The 18,763-nt window shown below is 49.7% G+C and overlaps 1 protein-coding gene across 1 annotated transcript in view; it reads right to left on the minus strand.

The window, feature by feature from the left end:
* Positions 1-18,763, minus strand: part of DYSF (dysferlin) — a 186,796-nt gene that overhangs the window by 43,545 nt on the left and 124,488 nt on the right. Inside the window, exons 40-42 of the mRNA XM_084855234.1 lie at positions 7,512-7,574; positions 2,538-2,636; positions 1,066-1,194 (exon numbers count right to left, since the gene is read on the minus strand). Coding sequence (XP_084711360.1) covers positions 1,066-1,194; positions 2,538-2,636; positions 7,512-7,574 — 291 coding nt within the window. The remainder of the gene's footprint in view (positions 1-1,065; positions 1,195-2,537; positions 2,637-7,511; positions 7,575-18,763) is intronic.

An 18,763-nucleotide genomic window follows, 5' to 3' on the forward strand; every position in this document is an offset into this window, starting at 1 on the left:
AGGGGTGGTATTCATGGTGTCACCGTGATGATGGCACATGCTTCCTTGAGCAGGGTGGTGCCATCTTGGTTCAAGGCAGTGCATGCAGATATGGTACCATCTGGGAGCTCCCCCCTCCCCTTCCCCCATTGCTCTGAACTGCAATGCCTCTCAGCGGCACTAAAGGGCCCTACTGTGGAAGAGGCCCAGATGTGGGTGGAAAATGTCTAGGGATGTGCATACAAACAAAACCCACACTCACTGAAGTTCTCCAAATTCCACCTTGAAGCTCGTTCCATGTTGTGTCAGTATGCGATTGCAGGCTTCATTTTTTTATTTTTGTATGAACATTTATGCATATTTTCATGTGTATTTTCCCAAACATACACATCAAATGTGCATATCTTTGAAATGTATGCATTCTTCTCCCATTGATCAAAGCATGTTTATCGAAAGTATGCATTTTTCCCGTGCATTTTTCAAATGTACACATGCTGTAACGAAATTTTGGGAGGTCCGCTTTGCAAGCTCGGAAATGTACGAACTTCAGCTGCAGATGGCGTTTGAGTCTGTGTTCGGTCCAAGAGGTGCGAAGTGGGTAAATGCTGATCAAAAAGGAACTGAAACTAATTTCTCATACATCCCTAAAAATGTCCCAGAACAAGTCAGGCATCTTCTCCACTGAGATGACTGGAAGACACCAGCTATATAGAAGGCGTAGACTGTTGTGGCTCCACACCCATTGCTGGCAGGCGCACAGGTCCAGCAAGGCACTGGGAAGGGTGCGCTGCACACCTAGACTGTGGGGATTACTGGACCATGACACCGCCACCTCCCCCCTCCAGCCACTGAAATCAGAGTCATTCTGTCCTATCTCTCCACGTACCCACAGCCTATATCGCATTTGCTCAGGTCCTTCTGGTGGAGCCTCCACTGTCTCCAGGAGCCCACAAGACCCTGGTGATCTACTCCTTTTTAATCTGTTAGTGAAACTGGGTTATATTGCAAAGGAAACCCTTCGTGGATGGCACTCCCATCCTTCTCCAGGCATTCCAACATCCAAACAGCAGGGAGAGGCTGGCAAACCTTGAACTCCCCTACGACGGTCGGGTCTTCATTAGCATCCTGACTCTTGCCCCGGTAAAGCTTAAAGGTGTGGCAGAAATCGGAGAGACCCCCAAAGTCTTCAATGTTCTCCAGCTCTGTCTCGTAGACCTAGGGAAAAGAGCAGAAAGACTTGTTTTTCCTTCTCTGTTCTCAAGCACACACACAGACACCCCTGGCTTGAAGGAATGGACTGGTCTTGGCATGCTGTCCTCACCGTCCCCCTGGAAGACTCTCCATCTCCTTCCCCTCCTCCTGCCCTGGCTGGGAAATCTCAGGCCTCAGAGGAGTGCAACTGTTCATCCCTGTCTCACCCTCCTCAGCATGTGCACACACAGTAACCCTCTCCTCTAGGTCTCACTGGAAAGCCTGGCAGCCAGCAGTGAGCCCTGCCCAGGGCACTGGCGCCTTAGAGCCATGAGAGTGGCTCCCATCCCCTCCTCTATCACACCTCCCACCCAGACTGGCTGCGTGTGCCAGCTGGCCTCCAGGCCGTACAGGTTCAGAAAAACCAGTACACTACAGAACTCCTCATGCGTTTGCTGGGAGACAGACAGAGCTCAGCCCCTGCCGCTGCCCCTGGCAAGCTCTCTGTGGATCTCCCCAACTTCTTCCAGGGCCACAGGCTGTAGTACACACACACCCCATTGCACAGTGCAAGGATGACATTGAGGGGGCAGCTCTATGACTCTTGGCAGGCACTGATGAGGGTGGCTAGAGCTGGTGCGCGTTTCTGTGGCCATCCGTGAGTCCAGCTGGAGCCTGTGCATCTGTGTGACCCTATTGTGGGAGGGAGGATTCCATACTTCCATGGGGGAGGCGACTCTAAGGAGGACTTGCAGCAAACCACACATTCCCCCAGACAGGCCACAGCCCAGGGCATCCACAGTCAGGCTGTCCACACATCCAACCCACGCAGTCACTTGAAGGCACTGCCCACAATATTCTCAGTAGCACTGGGAACAATCCTGGGAGCATTGTACACATTATGGGTTGCAAACACTTCAGGCAGCACCATGTTGTGGTCAGGACCAGGCTGCGGCCATGGGCAGTGGCATCCAAACCTAAACCAGGGGAGCGAAAGAAAGCCCCTGAGGTCAGTTGCTGGTGTTGGGCCCAGGGCTGAAGGCGCAGGCTGGGCCCTAGAGTGCAGCAGGCCCTCCTCTGTTGACCAGGCAAGACCAGGCGGCCAGGTTCCTAGTATTCACGCCAGACCTGGCCAATCCAGAGGCCTCACACTGCCTGCCAATCACAGCAGCTGATGTGTGGACTTTTGTTCCCTTCTGTGCCTGAAGAGAGCTTAGGGTGAACCCTGTCCCAGGCTCCTCCCTAGGTCAAGTCCCAGCCTTTGCTCATGATGTCCCTACCTGGAGTCCTAGATGCCACAATTACATCACCTCAGCCACAGCTATAACCACTCAGCTCCCAAGGAAAGGCCCCCTCCACCACATTACCTTCAGCATGTCAAAGCCCTTCTCCAGGTAGGAGCCGCATTTCTCTCGCTCGCCCGTGGAAGCGTAAAACTTGCTCCACCAGTCAATGAATTCTTCTTCCTGGAAGAGGAGAAGTGGAGGGAGGGGATGGCACATGGCTCACGATCATGAATCTTGGAGTGATCCACCTGGCTCGTGCAGTTCGTGTTCAGCACAGTCTGGCTTGCGCAAGAGAACATTCTCAGAGATGGCGCCCAAGGAGGAAAAGTGAACCTCAGGGGTGCAGAACTGCTTGCAGCCTGAGGGCTGAATTCCATTTGGAGAAGCTCTCGGGGCCCGTGTTCCAGCGGTGGCAAAGAGGTGGGGCCAAAGGGAGAGGGGCGGGGCCAACATACCAGAAATACCAGCATCTTGTAGCTTTGAGCTCCTGCTGCCAGCAGCTCAGCCCTCGGAGAGGCGTTGCAGCCTTTTAGGAGGGAGGGAAAACTACACAAAAGGCAGGAAGCCCCCACACAACCAGTGGGTGGGGGACAGGGGCACGGCCATGTGGGGAACCTCAGCGGGCTGGCCTGGGAGCCCAGGAAGGCCAGATCCAGCCCCTGGAGGGGAGGTTCTGCACCCTGGCACAAGACACCAGGGCAACAAGACGCTCTGATGAGAAAGGCCAGGACAGAGAGATCGCCTTGAAAAGGTGGCTGGAATTTCAGGAGCGGCGCTCACTGGGAGACCACATGCTTTGCATGCAGAAGGTCCCATGGCATCTCCAGCTAAACCATCAGATTGCAGGTGGTGGGAAGACTCCTGCCCGTCCCAGCAGACACCCGTGAGCCAGACAGAGCACTGGACTGACTCGGCAGAAGGCGCTTTGCATCTGAGACCCAATCTGGGTTTTTTTATAAATACTTTTAAAACATTGTTAACAATTTCAAAACTGACTGAAGCCAAGGTGTAAGAGCAATTTGTATCTCATAAAACATTCCTACGCAAATAAATACCTCATTTTAAAATTCCACAAAATTCCATCACACTAACCTCACGGAGAAGCCGTAATCAGGGTTTATGGCATTGGACAGCCGGCCAGCCAGCCATGCTGAGATCCTTCTAGTCCTTGTCTCAAAGCGGCTCTGGGCTACCCCCCCCCCACACACACACACTCTCCTTCATAGAAATATTACATAAATTTCCCCTTTTCAGCACTCCTTTTGTGTTGCCATTTTTTAAAAAGCCCCTTTCTAACCAAAATGGCTTTATTATGACATTCCACAGGTGCAGAGTTACAAAGAAAGCACTTTCTGTAACCTGACGACTTACCTCTGGTATCTTCTGCAGCCCCAAGACAAAGAAATGGGTTAGAGGTTTCTGCTGATTTCTGGATTGATGTTAGCAAGAAAAAATGTTTCTTTTTAAGAAAAAAAGTAAAATGCCAGAAAAAGCAGCTGGAATGTTAACTGGACAGGATGCTAATCGGTCTGCACTGAAATGGAAAAGCCACACAGAGAACAGGCTCCTCACAAAATGGGAGAAAGAGGGGATCCAGTTTAAACACCCTCATGGATCGTGGCAACATGCAATGCATGGAGCACACCCAGAAAGCTTGCAGCAGCCTTTCTGCTTCATTCTTATACCCCAAACATTTGTTTTGGGGGGCTAAAAACTGTGGACACCCTCTGCCCATTTTATGCATTTCTTGGAAAGAGTGAGCCAGAGCAATGGCGACTCACACAGAGGTGCAACTGAAAGCCTCCTCTGAGGTGTGTCGCGTCATTCTGCAGAGTTGCTTCACTGAGAGTGGTGGGATGGTCTCATCACACTCCGTGAGGAAGATCAGCAGCCCCATGCCCTGCCCTGCCCACAGTGGGGCCTGGCTGGAAGGGGGCAGAAATGCAGCAGGGGTCTCTTCCATGGATGGGGCTCCTGGCTTACAGCAGCCTTGAACAAATGCGGACTGATTTCTTGCAGCGAGCAGGCACTCCTCTCTAGCAGCACACAAGTGATTCCAGGTAGGGCCCAAATTTGGAATTACTGCCCTCCAGTCCAAGCAGATGTACAAGACTGTAACGTGAGCAGATGTGCATGTTAAGAACTGGGCCAGGAGAACAAGAGTCCATCCAGTCCAGGATTCTGTTCACACAGTGGCCGGCCAGCTGCCCACGGGAAGCCCACAAGCAGGACATGTGTGCAAAAGCACCCTCCCGCCCATGCTCCCCAGCAACTGGTGTACACAGGCATCCTGCCTCTGAGACTGGAGGTAGCACAGAGCCATCCAGACTAGTAGCCATCGATAGTCTCCTCCTCCAGGAATGTGTCCAACCCCCTTCAGAGTCTTCCAAACTAGTGGCCACCACTACGCCTCGTGGCAGCGAATCCCATAGTTTAACTCTGCGCTGTGTCAAGAAAGCCTTCCTTTTACCTGTCCCGCATCTCCCATCAACCAGCCTCATGGGAGGACCCCTTTGGGTTCTAGTATTATGAGAGAGGGAGAAAAGGGTCCCCCTAGCCATCTTCTCCCATTCGACTCAATGGAGTGAGAGCAGGGGAACTTCCCGTTAAAGGCCCCTATTAAAAATGGCACAGGAAAGAGAATGCTGTTGCGAGGTTCCAGGTGGTCAGATTGCCAAAGCGACTGCAGAGGCAAAGCTGGGCAGACTGTTTCTTTCCACGGGTCAGGAGCCCTCCCACAGCCTGGGCTTGGCAACCTGATCCCAACCGGGGCCTGGGGAGGCCCCGATGTGGCTGCGTTCACGGGAGGCAACCACAGGAATGACAGGCTGGCATCCCCGTCCCTGCCCAGTCTCAGGGCTGGGTATCAACTGTCAGGCTTCAGCTGGAGATATCTGATCCCGGTGGCTCTTCCAGAGAAGGGAAACCGGATAGGCCATAAAATATGCGCTACGATTTGAGACTAGCAAGCGCAGCAAATAACCAATTACTCCAAATAGTTTACAGATTTTAGCTTGCATGTTTTCTGGCTCATGTTTCATGTGCTAACTTGTCGCTTAATGGCTTATTTTTATTAAGATACAGCAGAAGCCCTGGCTAGATGGGAGACATGAACGCCTTGGAAAGAAATGGATCTTCAGTTGATAGGAGGGAGGACCTCAACTTATTCATACAGCAATGCTTGCTATTAAATTAAATGGACATGTTCCCCCATTTATTTCTATTGCATTAAGTGGAGCATAGCAATTTCTTTGTGAATTTTTTTAAGCTGTACAAGAGGTGGACATTTTCTAAGTGCCATACATTTTAAACCAAGAGAATTCCAGTAGCGCGATCTATCTATCCCCTGTCTTGTGAACAAAGCTGCACATGTGAAAAGGGACCCCCCCACTCCCCCACTGGGCTCAGTATATCTGCTAAACCCCTCCTCCAATCCCTTCTCCCCTGCCAGACCTTGGTCAGGCATCGGTGCTGCTGGCATATCGTGGCACACCCAGTCATTAGGACATCCACTGACACTCCCCTAGCCTCATCCAGCAGTCCTGCCCACCCCATGGCCCTGGTGAATGGGGGTGGACAGAACGTGCACCCAAGCAGCTTCTGATTTGTGACTTTGCAGAACAGACTGCGTGAGATGAGGTTGCTCAGCTGTCACCACCACCAGTCATTTTTGCAGGCTGAAGTGGAGGGCAATGAGATGGGAAGCAGGGCCATCCCTTTTTCCTTTTGCGTCATGCCTTTTTTAGATTGTAAGCCTGTGGGCAAGGACTGTCCTTTTTTTATTGACTGCATATAAGCCGCTCTGAGAGCTTTCTTGCCTGAGTAGCAAGATAAAAGTGCTATAAAAGTGCTATAAATAAATTAAAAAATCTAGCAGGGAAGCCTCATATCATGGACTGGCACACAAGGCTGTTCTTACATTCCATGGTGCAAGATGCTCACACTGGGATCCAATTCTGAGCCATTAACATTTTCTCAAATATTTAACCTAAGTTCTCCCAGCTGCAGCCATGACTCCCATTCCCCCACCCCCAATTGCAGCCAGCAACCCTATTTTCTTTGCACAAATATTCTTTGCAATACATTCTTGGTTCCAAACAAGACATTGGTTCCAAAGCTTTTCCCCATAAGATGTCAACAGCTCTTTCAAAAGTGAGGTTTATTACGTTTAACGACATTCATGTTAGAGTCCCACGCGGTGCACATGAATGGGGTAATTGCTTGCTGCCGATCATTTTGCTGCCTTCATTTTAAATTAATGACTTGCAAGTTTGCTGTTGGGGTTTGCAACATTTTAATGTGGCTAAAATCAAAACACATTCTCCTTCACTGAAACACAGGCAGGAGGCCATTCAGCAAGGCTTGCAAAGTTCTGTTTTCAACTTCTGAATGTTGCCGAAGCCCCCCATAGACTGTCAAGAACACTCACTGGGACTGTCATGACCTCATTTCCACACACCTTGGTCTTCTCAGCATAGATCAGGGATGTCTATCCTCCGTGTTTTCAGAACCTGCCCTATTCTCTGCACGCTAGTCCAGAGACCAGCGCTACCCTCCCTCTCCTTGGACGGCCAGGCTTTTTTATCCAGCAGCTGGTGTCTCCTAGCAGTAAAGGCTTTGCAGATACAGGGTGCGTGCTGGGATTGGGGGAGAAACCATTTCCATGTTCCTCTGGCTTGCAACATTACACTGTCCTTGGCCCAGGGGTAGCAGGGGACACAGATTTTGGAACACCACCAAGGCATGGAGCTGTTCCAATTTCACGAGCCAAGCATTTCACTCAGCATCCTTTGCAATAGCGCAAGGGATCCTGGGTCACACCTGAACTGAATAACCCAATCCTCCAATTCCAGTCTTCTAATTATCCTTTAATACCAGGAGAACTTCCACAGACATAAATATAATATTGGGGTGTCTCCTAGTTTCCATGCGGCTTGAGAGAACATTAGGCTAACAGTACCGGCTTCCAACTGCAGGGCTTCAAAACTCACTTTCAAAAATATAAATTAAGCAAATAAATCCACATAATTAGGTGAGAAATGAAGCAATACATACATGGAGATCGGCCCGAGAACTTTGTATGTTAATTAAAGCTGAGCTGGTCATGCCGTCTGCAGGCTACAAATTAAAACGTTTGATTAGTGATGGAGTTAGACAAACACAAGGCCAACATATAATGGCAAAAGCAAAAAACACAAACAGAGCTATAACCTCATTTATCCAAACAGCTCAAAGGAAACACCTCAAACCTATGGACAAGCAGAAGCTCATAGAACTGAGAGTACCAGCTACAGGGCACCAAGCAGGATGTGGCCGCAGCAGGCATTTCATTCATGTATAAAATGGGCACAATTTTAACATTAGAAGGGGTGAGCCAGCGAGGAGAGCTGTGACGTCTCTCTCTCTCTCTCTGGTCTGCTGCTTGTGTGTGTGTTTTTAATGCATCTGATGTTTGTTTTTTGTGGCTGCAGCTCATTGTTTTATTGCACAATATTTTATTGGTTTACTTTGTCCTTTTATGTGTTATAAACCAGCTTGGGGGCTCCTGTGAGTAGGGATGTGCAAATCAGCAAAAGTCAAGCTCAATGAATTGCTCCAAATTCCATCCCAAAGCTCGTTCTCACTCGAGTCTGTATCAGGTTCCGAGCTTTGGGGCGGGGGGGGGGGGTTGCATGAAAATCCCTGCATATTTTTCCAGATGTACACATCAGTTGTGCACATCTTTGAAATGTACACATTCTTCTCCCATTGATTAAAGCATATTTGTGCGCATTTATCAAATGTACGCATATTTTCATGCACATTTTTCAAATGTATGCATGCTGTCGAACACATTTTTTTGGTCCACGAATCACATTGCAAACTCAGAAACATATGGATTTCAACCACAGATTGCTTCCAAGTCCTTGTTCAGCCCAGAAAGTGCGAACTGGGCAAATCCTGATAAAAAATGAACTGAAACAGATTTCTCATACATCACTATCTGTGAGTCGAAAGTGCAGGGTACTAAATCCCAAGCACTATTCTCTCAGCCCAGCTGCCCTTCCCCTCCCCTGGGTTTGTGCTGGGGCAGGGCCAAGCTGAGGGGAGGAGAGGAGAGGAGTGTTTGGGTGAAGGACTATAGCAGAGGGGTGCGTTCAGTTCCCCTCCCTGGTGCACCCCTATTGATGTTTGGAGTAGACCAGCTGTCCCTAGCACTCCCAACCTCTACGACAATCCACCCATGCTGGCTGGGAATTATGGCAGTTGGAATACAACATGTCTGGAAGGCCCCAGGCCAGGGGAGGCTGAATTAGGCCTTTGCCCAACCACTGCTTTGCATGTGAGTGGGGCAGGCAAAAGAGCAAAGGACCATGGCTCTCACAGTCACATCTAGGTTGACCCAAGAGATACCTTTATGTGGGTCTGCAAAGCCATGAAAAGTGTGGATAAGCAGATGTCTCAGGGAACAGGGAACTGGATAACAGAGGTCCTCTGCACCAATACAGCCAAAGGGCACAACATGCTTCCAGAGTTATTTGGGCAAAAGAAGACCTGGGTTCAAATCGCAGATCAGCCACTGGGTGGCTTTTGGAGACATGTCTCCAGCTTTTAGCCTCAATTCTCCAGTCTGTCAAATGTGTATATTTGTGACCTCTAAGTTTGTGAATTGTGTGTGTGAGATGGGTAGAACCAGAAGTTCTCCTGAGCAAGCCCATTTAAATGAGGGGGAGCTGCTGCTTTTGCACAAGATTGCAGTGGATTGTGCCAAGGAACATGTGATAAGAACAAAAATAGAGCTGTGCTGCATCAGACCAAGGGTCCATCCTGTGCAGCATTCTGTTCCCCCAGTGGCCAACCAGCTGTTGAAAGGACATGCACACACAGGACGTGAGTGCAAGAGCACCCTCTCACCCATGTTCCCCAGCAACTGGTGTACATAGGCTCACTGCCTCTGGTACTGGAGGTAGCACATTGCCATCCTGACTAGTACCCATTGATAGCCTTCTCCTCCATGAATCTGTCTAATCTGTTGGTGGCCCTCACAGCATCTTGTGGTAGCGAATGCCACCATTTAGTTATGCACTGTGTGAAGAAGTCCTTCCTTTTATCCATCCTGAATCGCCCACCACTCAGTTCACAGGAACAAGACTACGCATTCTAGTATTATGGGAGAGAGTATTATATCATTGGCACGGGAACAATATTGGGATGTGGCAGAACCAGGAGGGCTTCTGATGATGATCATAGAAGCCAGGGAGATCTATGTCCTTTGCCTCTCCCTGCTGTGTCCCTCTCCCGTTGAAACACTGCCTGGGGCGGAGGGCAGGGAAACTGACTTTGTGCTCCCATCAGCCTACAAAGACCTATGTAGATTGATGGCACTGGAGTAAAACAACAGTGAAAAAAATAACAATAATTCTATTAAGAAATGTGGAGTTCACCCCCAGAAGGTGGTGTGCTGAGTTCTTGCCATTTGGCTGTGCCAAGTCAGAGCATTAAAAACCCCAAATGACGACAAGGCTATCGTGCAAAAATATGCAACGCGAGGGACGCACTGCTTTTTTTAAACTCGGGAGCCCATGAGATTTTCTGGGAGACAAACAGTAGGGGAAACTTGCCTCCTGATCCCTGCGGCAAGCAACCTAAGTGCCAGTCACTGGGCCAATTTATTCTTCAGTCACCCGTGGCTGCTGCACACCTCGATTTTTGTGCTCCTGGTTAAATCTTAACCCCCAAATCTCATACATACGTTTCCAATTTTTGTTTCAAAGAAACATGTTGATGCCGCTCAAACCTACACTCCGAGCTCCCTGGCCGTTAAGAACATTCCCATCTTCTCTCTCCGTCTCCTGGCAGCAATTGCTTGGTGTGGAGAGGGGGTGCGCACGGATCTTGTGGCGCCAGTGGTGACAGGGTGCGGCAAATGGAGTCACTGTTTGCCCCTGACACTGCACCACATCTAAGCAGGATTAATCTTTTGCAATTTAAACAGCAGCACGATGCCAGGGCCTTCTGTAGCACACAGATGGAGCCGCACTGCTTTGCTCCAAATTAACTTAATTAGGAGCAGGCTCAAGGACGGGCAGCCTGACATTTAACTCAGAGTGGCAGCAGCAAGGCATGCCAGGGCCTTTGTAGGCATGTGCTGGAACAGCCAAATGAATACTACCCTGATGACAAGTAGATACAGGAGAGCTAAATCTACGTAAGAGCTACACATCTCATGCAAAATCTTGATTTTGTGCCAAGCACTGGAGCCAGCACTGTAACTCCTCTCAGGCAATATTTGCAAAAAGCCACTGATCCTAGATCCAAAGAAGAGCACAGTTGTCTGTGGTGGCACACTACACCCACAGTTCTAGCAACTGTGCTAGAACACTTCGCCACAGGAATGCCAAACAAGAAGGACTGAAAATAAAAGCAGAAGGATAGCCCCATCTGACAAAGCATCTCAGCCCCATTGACAAAGTGCCAAGGGAATCAGGTGAGTTAAGCACCTGTGCAAAGTGAAGCAGAAGTTAGGAGAAGCTAGGCAGGATTATTGAAGGAAGGCAAGCTTGCAAGGGAACCCACATCTAAAAGCACAAGGCGAGCCCCAACTGGCGAGGCGTCTCAGCCCCAGTGAAAAAGCATCAAGGTAAAACAGCTAAGCAAACAGGTGAGTTAAGCACCTATGCAAGGAGAAGCAAATAGCGATGACAAGATATGAAGTTCTAGGTCCTACTGACAAATTCAAAACTCACAAATCACCAGATCTGGATCATATACACCCCTGCATTCTTAAAGAACTCAAATGTGACACTGCAGAACTTCTAACAAAGATACGTAACATTTCCCTAATATCAGCCTCTGAACCAGAGGGCAGGAAAACAGCCAATGAAAAAACAATTTTTAAAATGGAATCCAGGGGGAATCTAAGAAATTACAGGCCGGTTAGCTTAACGTCTGTTCTGGGTAAACTGGTGGAAAACATTACTGAAGATAAAATTATCATACATTTAGAACAGGGGTGGGGAACCTTAGGCCCACAGGCCAGATCAGGCCCTCTTCCGGTCCCAATCCAGCCCTCTGCAGTTCGCCAGATGGCCACACCCCTTTCCTTTGACCTCTGGTTGTTTGGTGGTTTCCTGGCTTTTGCAAAACGTTCCCCCCCACACTTTAAATGGCTGCAATGCCTCCCTTAGGGCTTACTTACTAGCAGGAAGAGCTTTAAGCTACAATAGGCCGGTACTTTTGGTATTTCTGTGCATGGGCCCCACCCCTTTTGCCTTTGGCCTCTGGAAGGCAGCCCCCGGGAGTTTCCCCAAAATTGAATTCAACTTTGGGCTGACAGAGGTTCCCCACCCCTGATTTAGAAGAACAAGTCTTGCTTAAGAAAGCTCACCCTGGCTTCTTCAAAATTAAGTTCTGTCTCACTAACCTTTTCTGTGAGAATGCCAAAAAGTGTGTGGATGAGATGATCCAATAAGGCACCAGCTACCTGGGCTTTCCAACAGAATTTGACAAAGTCCCTCACCAAGGGTTCTTGAGCAGTCATGGGACAGCAGGACAAAAAAGAAAAATTAAATAACCAACCATCTGCTGCCCATTCCTGCCACCCCAAACAGTTGCCTAAGTGCCTCACTCTGCCTAATGGCAGAGCTGGCCCTGTGCCTGCCACATGCTAGGCCCTTGCCTTCAGGTCCAGCTCCAGGGACCCTGGTTGGGACTGGGAAGCATTCATTCCCAGTTCGGACTTGGCTCGGGACATCACTGGTCCCCAGCCTGGCCCTTACATTCCCCCCTCCTTTGAGGAAAAATGACCTCTCACCTTGGGGAAATGGACCATGGAGCACTGCGGAAGTGAGGCGGTGCACTGCAAAAAGATGCCTGCCAGGCATATCACTCACACAAGCGAGCCAAAACGCATGCTGTAGCAGAGGCAGCGGGGTGGAGGGGACCTTGTCTTATAAATCATGAAACCTCCTAAGATTCACCTCGCTCCCTAAGATCTACTCGTTCATTAAAACTCCCCTGAACAACCCAGGAGAGGGTTGCTCCTGCCTGACTGTTAAAATCACCTTTGGAGGTACAACAGGTGGCTGCCAGGCATAGGGCCTTCTCTGCAGTGGCCCCTGTCAGGGATATGCCCTCCCCAGGGAGACCCACTTGGTGTCTTCACTGTATACATTTAGAGGCCAGGCTAAGACCTGCCTCTTCAGCAGGCATTTAATCTTTAATCTGTTGCTCTGATTATTAACTTTATTACTGGCTCTTATATCCCGTCCCAAGGGCATTTGTCACTTGGGCAGCATATAAATTTCATAAACAAACAAACAGACAAACAAACAAACCCAGGCCTCTGCTCCACCACCTGACTCTCCTTTGTTGCCCCATCCCCACCACGCATTCGTCAGTCGCTCACCTATCGTGATGCTTCTCTGAGGTAGGCTGAGTCAGCCTCCCAGGCCAAGGCAACGCCATGTCTTGCGCTCCATTCTGACACTAGCCCACAGCTGCCACTAAGGAACAATTAACTAGGAGGAGGAGGAGATGGTGAAAACTCTGGACTGAGCTCCCTCATTGTCTTTTGCAGCAGACCCTTGCCAGGGTCATGTGGCAGGCATTGTCCTGGCCCTTTTGATAGGCTCCAGCCTATAAGCGGAAAGGAGGGAGACGACACCCAGAACCCGGGTCCCTGACGTGCCAGAAGCTTGGAGGCTGGGTTGCTGGCTTGGGCACGCCCTTTGATGACAGGGGGCCTCCTTTTGGACATCCACTTTGCAGCTGTGCCCCATCTCCATGTCCAGGAGGTGTTCAGCACACAGTGTCTAAAAAGGGACATTTAAAAGGGGGAATTTTTTCTTCCCCACAGGCGCACACAAAGGGAGAATTCCCGCACTTGCCCTAATTATGGGGAAACGTACGCTTGGATGGCCAAAAGGGTTTGTGGTCTCCCTGCTCTCATTCAGTACCTTTAGTCCCCCCGGGACTAAAGACGCCTTTCCCTTTTGCATGCATTCGAGAGGTTCAGTCCAGATCTAGGTGCTGATAACAGCACAAGGCCTGATTCAGGGTTCATCCCAACCACTACTGGGCCATTCTCCAAAGAAAAGCCAGGCCCTTTGAGTCATGTTCTCTGCGCCCCAGAATGCCTACCCATTTCTGCAAACTGGCACCAATTTCAATTGGAATTTTAGAGGGTCGTGGCTAGCAAGGAAATATCCAATGAGCATCCCTGAGGGAGGGGCCAGTGTCGCCTGCTGCAAAGTGTGCGGCATTTGCCCTGCATTCAAAGGCAACCTCTGCAGCGGGATCACTGTCTTGAGTCGCCTGGGGCAAGTCACGGCTTCTCAGCCTCAGTTCCCCGCCTGTCCAATTGGGGATCAGCCTGTCCTCCGAGGCTGCTGCACTAATCGAGCTGAAGGAGTACATACAGCATTTACTAAGCTTAATGGTGGGTTATAACATCTAAAAGAAGTTGAATTAAATGCGCAGATGGATAAATGATCATTATCCTTGTTTTCCTCATCATAAATAACCTGTACTATTCCAGCTGTGCTACCTGCATTCCTGGGGATTTTTCAGAGATGGTGTGGTCATCACCAAAGGCAGCTTTTCCAACGTGTTGGCTGGTTGGAGGCCTAATGAAGCATCCCAAAACAGGTGCTCGTCAGGTCCATCGCTCCATTAGCAAAAGCAGGACTGATCCAATAGCTGGATCCCCAGAAGTAGGATGAATCAGATCACACCAGGTGCCCTGGCATGGGTGTTTGAGAGGCACACCGCCATATCCTAGTCTGAAACCCATTGCTGCTGGTCAGTGTAGACCAGCCTTCCCTCCTCCAGATGTTTTGGACTACAAGTCCCAGCCAGCACGGTCAATGACCAGCGACGATGGGAGTTATAGGCTAAAACATCTGAAGGGCACTGGGTAGGGAAAGGCTGGTGTAGACGGTACGGAGCTAGGTATACCGATGGTGTGACTTGGTATAAAGGCAGTTCTTATGTTCCTAACATAGAACCAGGGACTGGCAGCATCTGAAAGGAGAGAAACGGAAAGGTAACACAGGCAAAAGCTCTTCTAGAACGTGGCCTGCTGGAAACAGAGCCGGGTGGAAACTCCGCACAGAAGGCTCTGATCAGACTCCGCTTTAGCTTCATAGGTTACGGACCTCTGAACAGAAGTTATGAGATGGAAGAAAGAGCCCACTTCAAACAAAGCCACAGAAGGAGCCCCAAGAAGCTTGCCAGACACCACTCCCTGGCTGCCTGCTCTGCTTGAGAAATGGGCAGAACCCCAGAGACACACTGTAGGGCATTCCAGCCTTCCCCAACCCAGTGCCCTCCAGATATTTTGGACTGCAACTCCCATCATTCCCAGCCAGCATGACCAACATGACAGGAGTTGCTGTCCAAAACATCCGAAAGCCACCAGGTTGGGTATTCACTCCCTTCTCAGCAAGCTCAGAGCTGCACTCCCCTCCTGGCTGGCAGATGAAAAGGCTGCCCATCAGTTAAGGAGAGGAAGGGCAGCTGCCTGATTAAAGGCCGCTGCCGGCATGATCACCTCACTCCAGTGCTGAAGGACTTGCACTGGCTACCAGTTGTTTTCCGGGCCAAATTCAAGGTGTTGGTTTTGACCTTTAAAACCCTATACAGTTCTAGCCCAGCCTATCTCAAGGAGTGCCTCCAGCAACACCAGACAGGCCACTCAACAAGATCAGCTTCGGATGGCTTTCTCTGTGTCCCATCAGCCAGGACAGGTAGGCTGGTGAGGACGATGGAGAGGGCCTTCTCTGTGGTGGCCCCCACTCTGTGGAACTCCCTCCCTAGGGAACTCCGCCATGCCCCCTCTTTAATGAGCTTCTGCCACGCATTAAAAACGTGGTTGTTCAGGCAGGCATTCGGGGTGGGTTAGGGTATTTTTAGAAATACAATGTTTTAAATGTGGAATTTTATTGTTTTAAACTGTTGTACTATTGTACATCGCCCAGAGTGGCCGGGTGACCAGCCAGATGGGCAATTAAGAAATTAAATAAATAAATAAATAAATAAATGGGGAACTCTTTGTTTCCTCAGCAATGGACAAGGATGAAGTCATGGGCAATTGCAGTGCAACAGCGGCCCAAGAACAGCCCGTGCAACAACGGCTGGCAGGCTCTGTATGTCATGGCATGCCATCGCGTGTTGAAAGCGACTTAAGCAGAGCTTGCGTTGGAGAGCTTTCATCCCAACTGCCAGTTGGAATCCATCTGCCAGGTTGGCCACTGGTGATAGCCAACGTAGGAGGGAGCCGCCCTCAGGGAGGGGCATCCCTGTGAAGCTAGTCTGGCTGTGAAGTTCTTGCCCAGACTGCTGGCAACTTTCCTAACTTCCACTTTGTATCCTCGATGGATATTTGTAGAAGTGTGGATTAGCTGGTTCACTGCAATCTGAGAGTTTCCTAGAATTTGCATTTGTAATGAAGCTCGTTGTTAACCAATAAAGTAGAGTTAGCCTGGAGCTTTGTTTCCTGGAGTGTGTTGCTTGCGAAGGAAGAAGGAACGTGACACACACTCCCTGTTTTCCATAAGGACACTGACAATGGCAAGAGGCCTTGGAGGGAGGAGTGGTCACACAACCGATCCCAGTGGACACAAATTAATGCTGGGATGCTATGGCGGTTATGCGGTTTTAACCATTTTATTGTTTCCGAGTGCTGCGTGACCGAGTGAGCTCCCGTCTTCAGTCCCAGCTTCTGCCAACCTAGCAGTTGGAAAGCAAGAAATTGCAAGTAGATAAATAGGTGCCACTTCGGCAGGAAAGGTAACAGCGTTCCGTGCACCTCGGTGTTCAGTCATGCCAGCCACATGACCACGGAAGCGTCTTCGGACAGCGCTGGCTCTTCGGCTTTGAAACGGGGATGAGCACCGCACCCTAGAGTCGGACACGACTGGTTGGGGACACCTTTACCTTTACCTTTAATAGGTGTAAATCACCTTGAGGGGTATCAAGGTGATTTGCATAAAGGTTGAGCATATGTTAATTAATTAATTAATTAATTAATTGTTGTCTCGCATTTTGTATGACACTGGGGCGGGGGGAGGGGGTGCCCAATCTTAAGGCTCATCCTTGTCCCTCCTTCTTTGAAAACTGTCTTCCCAGCTCTACCTTTGATCTTATCAGTTTCCATTCTACAACCATTTCCTGAGTCACATTAAGGTCAAGATCAATTGCCCAAGAGACGAGCTTGCTGGATCAAAGCAAGACATTCTGCAATGCAGTGCCTATCCCTCACAAATTCTGGCAAGTGTTGTTTTGCAGGTCATCCTCAAGATGAATAAAGGCAATATTCCCCAAATCTGACTTGCTAGATACCTGTAATATCCAGATGCTACCAAGCCACTCTGCTTCTTGGTTCCTAACTAGCCCTCCCCTTAGCTCCATTGCCAGCAAGGTGAGCTGGAGGTGCCTTTGCTGGAATTTGCAAATGATCAAGAAAGGGGGATTTTGTTCCTCTCCAGTCAATTCCTATTTTCCTGAGTGGGAGCAGGGCAGTCTGTCTTCCTGGGTCATAGGAACATGGCAACAGAGGAAGCTGCCTTCTACTGTCAGACCACCCTTGGTCCATCTAGGCCAGTACTGTTGACACTGCAGTAGCAGCAGCTCTCCAGGGTTTCAGGCAGGATTCTTTCCTAGCCCTGCCTGGAGATGCCAGGGATCGAACCTGGGACCTTCTGCATGCAGAGCAGGGGCTCTACCCCTGAATAGGCCCTTTCCCCCAAAACAAGGATGTATGAGAATTTCGTTTTTGCTTGCCAAACATGCGAACATGCTATGTTTGAAACCGCGAATGCGAGCACATGTCCACTGGAAATCTTCGCAAATTGCCAGACGTGTGTGCGTGTTCAATTTGTGCAACTTTCCCAGTTTGCTCTTGCACAAATTTCCTACTTTGTGCAAATTTCCCCCTCTAGACTTAATCAGCCATGCTTTGGTCTATGCAGGAAAGTTGCGCAAATTGGGAAACTTGGGGAAATGTGTGCAAATTTCACATTCGACTGCTGCTCAATTTACACAAATTCCCATCTGCACAGAGTGAGCAGGGATTGCAAATGCGAACAAGAATCAGGCACGAGATGAGCAGCAAGACAACATTCGAAGAATCCTAGCAATCTCGAACATCGCTTGTTCCCCCTCCCTACCTAAAAATAAAGACTGTAGTCCTCATGGTTCTGAATAAAGTGTTGATTTAAAGAGGAACATAGGAAGCTGCCTTATACTGAGCCAGACCCTTGGCCCATGTAGCACAGTATTGCCTCTACACAGTGGCAGCTGTGACTTTCCAGGATTTCCAGCAGGATTCTTTCCTAGCCCTGCCTGGAGATGCTGCAGATTGAACTGGGGACCTTCTGAATACCACTGAGCTATGGCCCCTCCAGCTCTACCCTGTCATCTACACTTATGGTCTCATCCGAGAGGCAGAGACTCCTACTTGCCCAGATTGTGCTAGAGCAGAGCTGTAAGTAGATCCCTCCGTGGAGAACACCATTCCAAGAAATATGATAAAATTGTACCTGAAAAAGCTTTCACACAAGAATAGTTTAAAGAAATAAAAGCAAGAGGACTCTTGCATCCCCCTTTCAGCATCCACATCTCCAGTCCAACAGATGGTCAAGCTGCCCTCCTTCCCAGACCCGGCCAAACAGCTGGGAAACAACCACGTCTTATTTCCCAGCAGAGTTGCTGGGAATCCAGTGGTGCAGCAGCAACCCAGTGAGGGCCACAACTCCCCCACTCTCCAGTGGGAGTTCGGCAAGTTGCTCACCTCTGCTTTAATGGGAGCTCCCAGGACCCTGCCTTCTCTCCATGAGACACGGCTGGTCTGGGCAAGGTCAGTTTGAGCCAGTCTTCCCCAACCTGGTGCCCTCCAAATGTTTTGGACTACATCCCCAGCATTCCTGACCATTGGCCATGCTAACTGGGGCTGATGGGAGTTGGTCCAAAACATCTGGAAGGCATCAGGTTGGGGTTGGCTGGTTTAGACCCGGTCTGCTCCCAGGAGGAGGCAGCATCCCTGCTGTCAGTCTACCCACGCCCACAAGGGAAAGGATAGATATCCAATGCTCTGCTCAGCTTCACAAGATGTGCCATTTGCAGCATTGCATTACATGTAGGCCCACAGGGCAGAGTAACATATCTTTTCCTGAAGCTTCCTCTCTTTTGACGGACAATACTGCACAGCTGTGTGCGTCTGCCACCTTTCCTTAATGACCCCAGGATCCATCGGCTCCCCAGTGGACGTTCCACAAACCCACAACATGAAGAAATATGTCAGGATCCAACCATGACCAGACCCTTAA

This window comes from Heloderma suspectum, chromosome 5 (genome assembly GCF_057233095.1).
Source record: "Heloderma suspectum isolate Gila_16-S chromosome 5, 16-S_ref, whole genome shotgun sequence".
Classification (NCBI taxonomy): Eukaryota; Metazoa; Chordata; class Lepidosauria; order Squamata; family Helodermatidae; genus Heloderma; species Heloderma suspectum.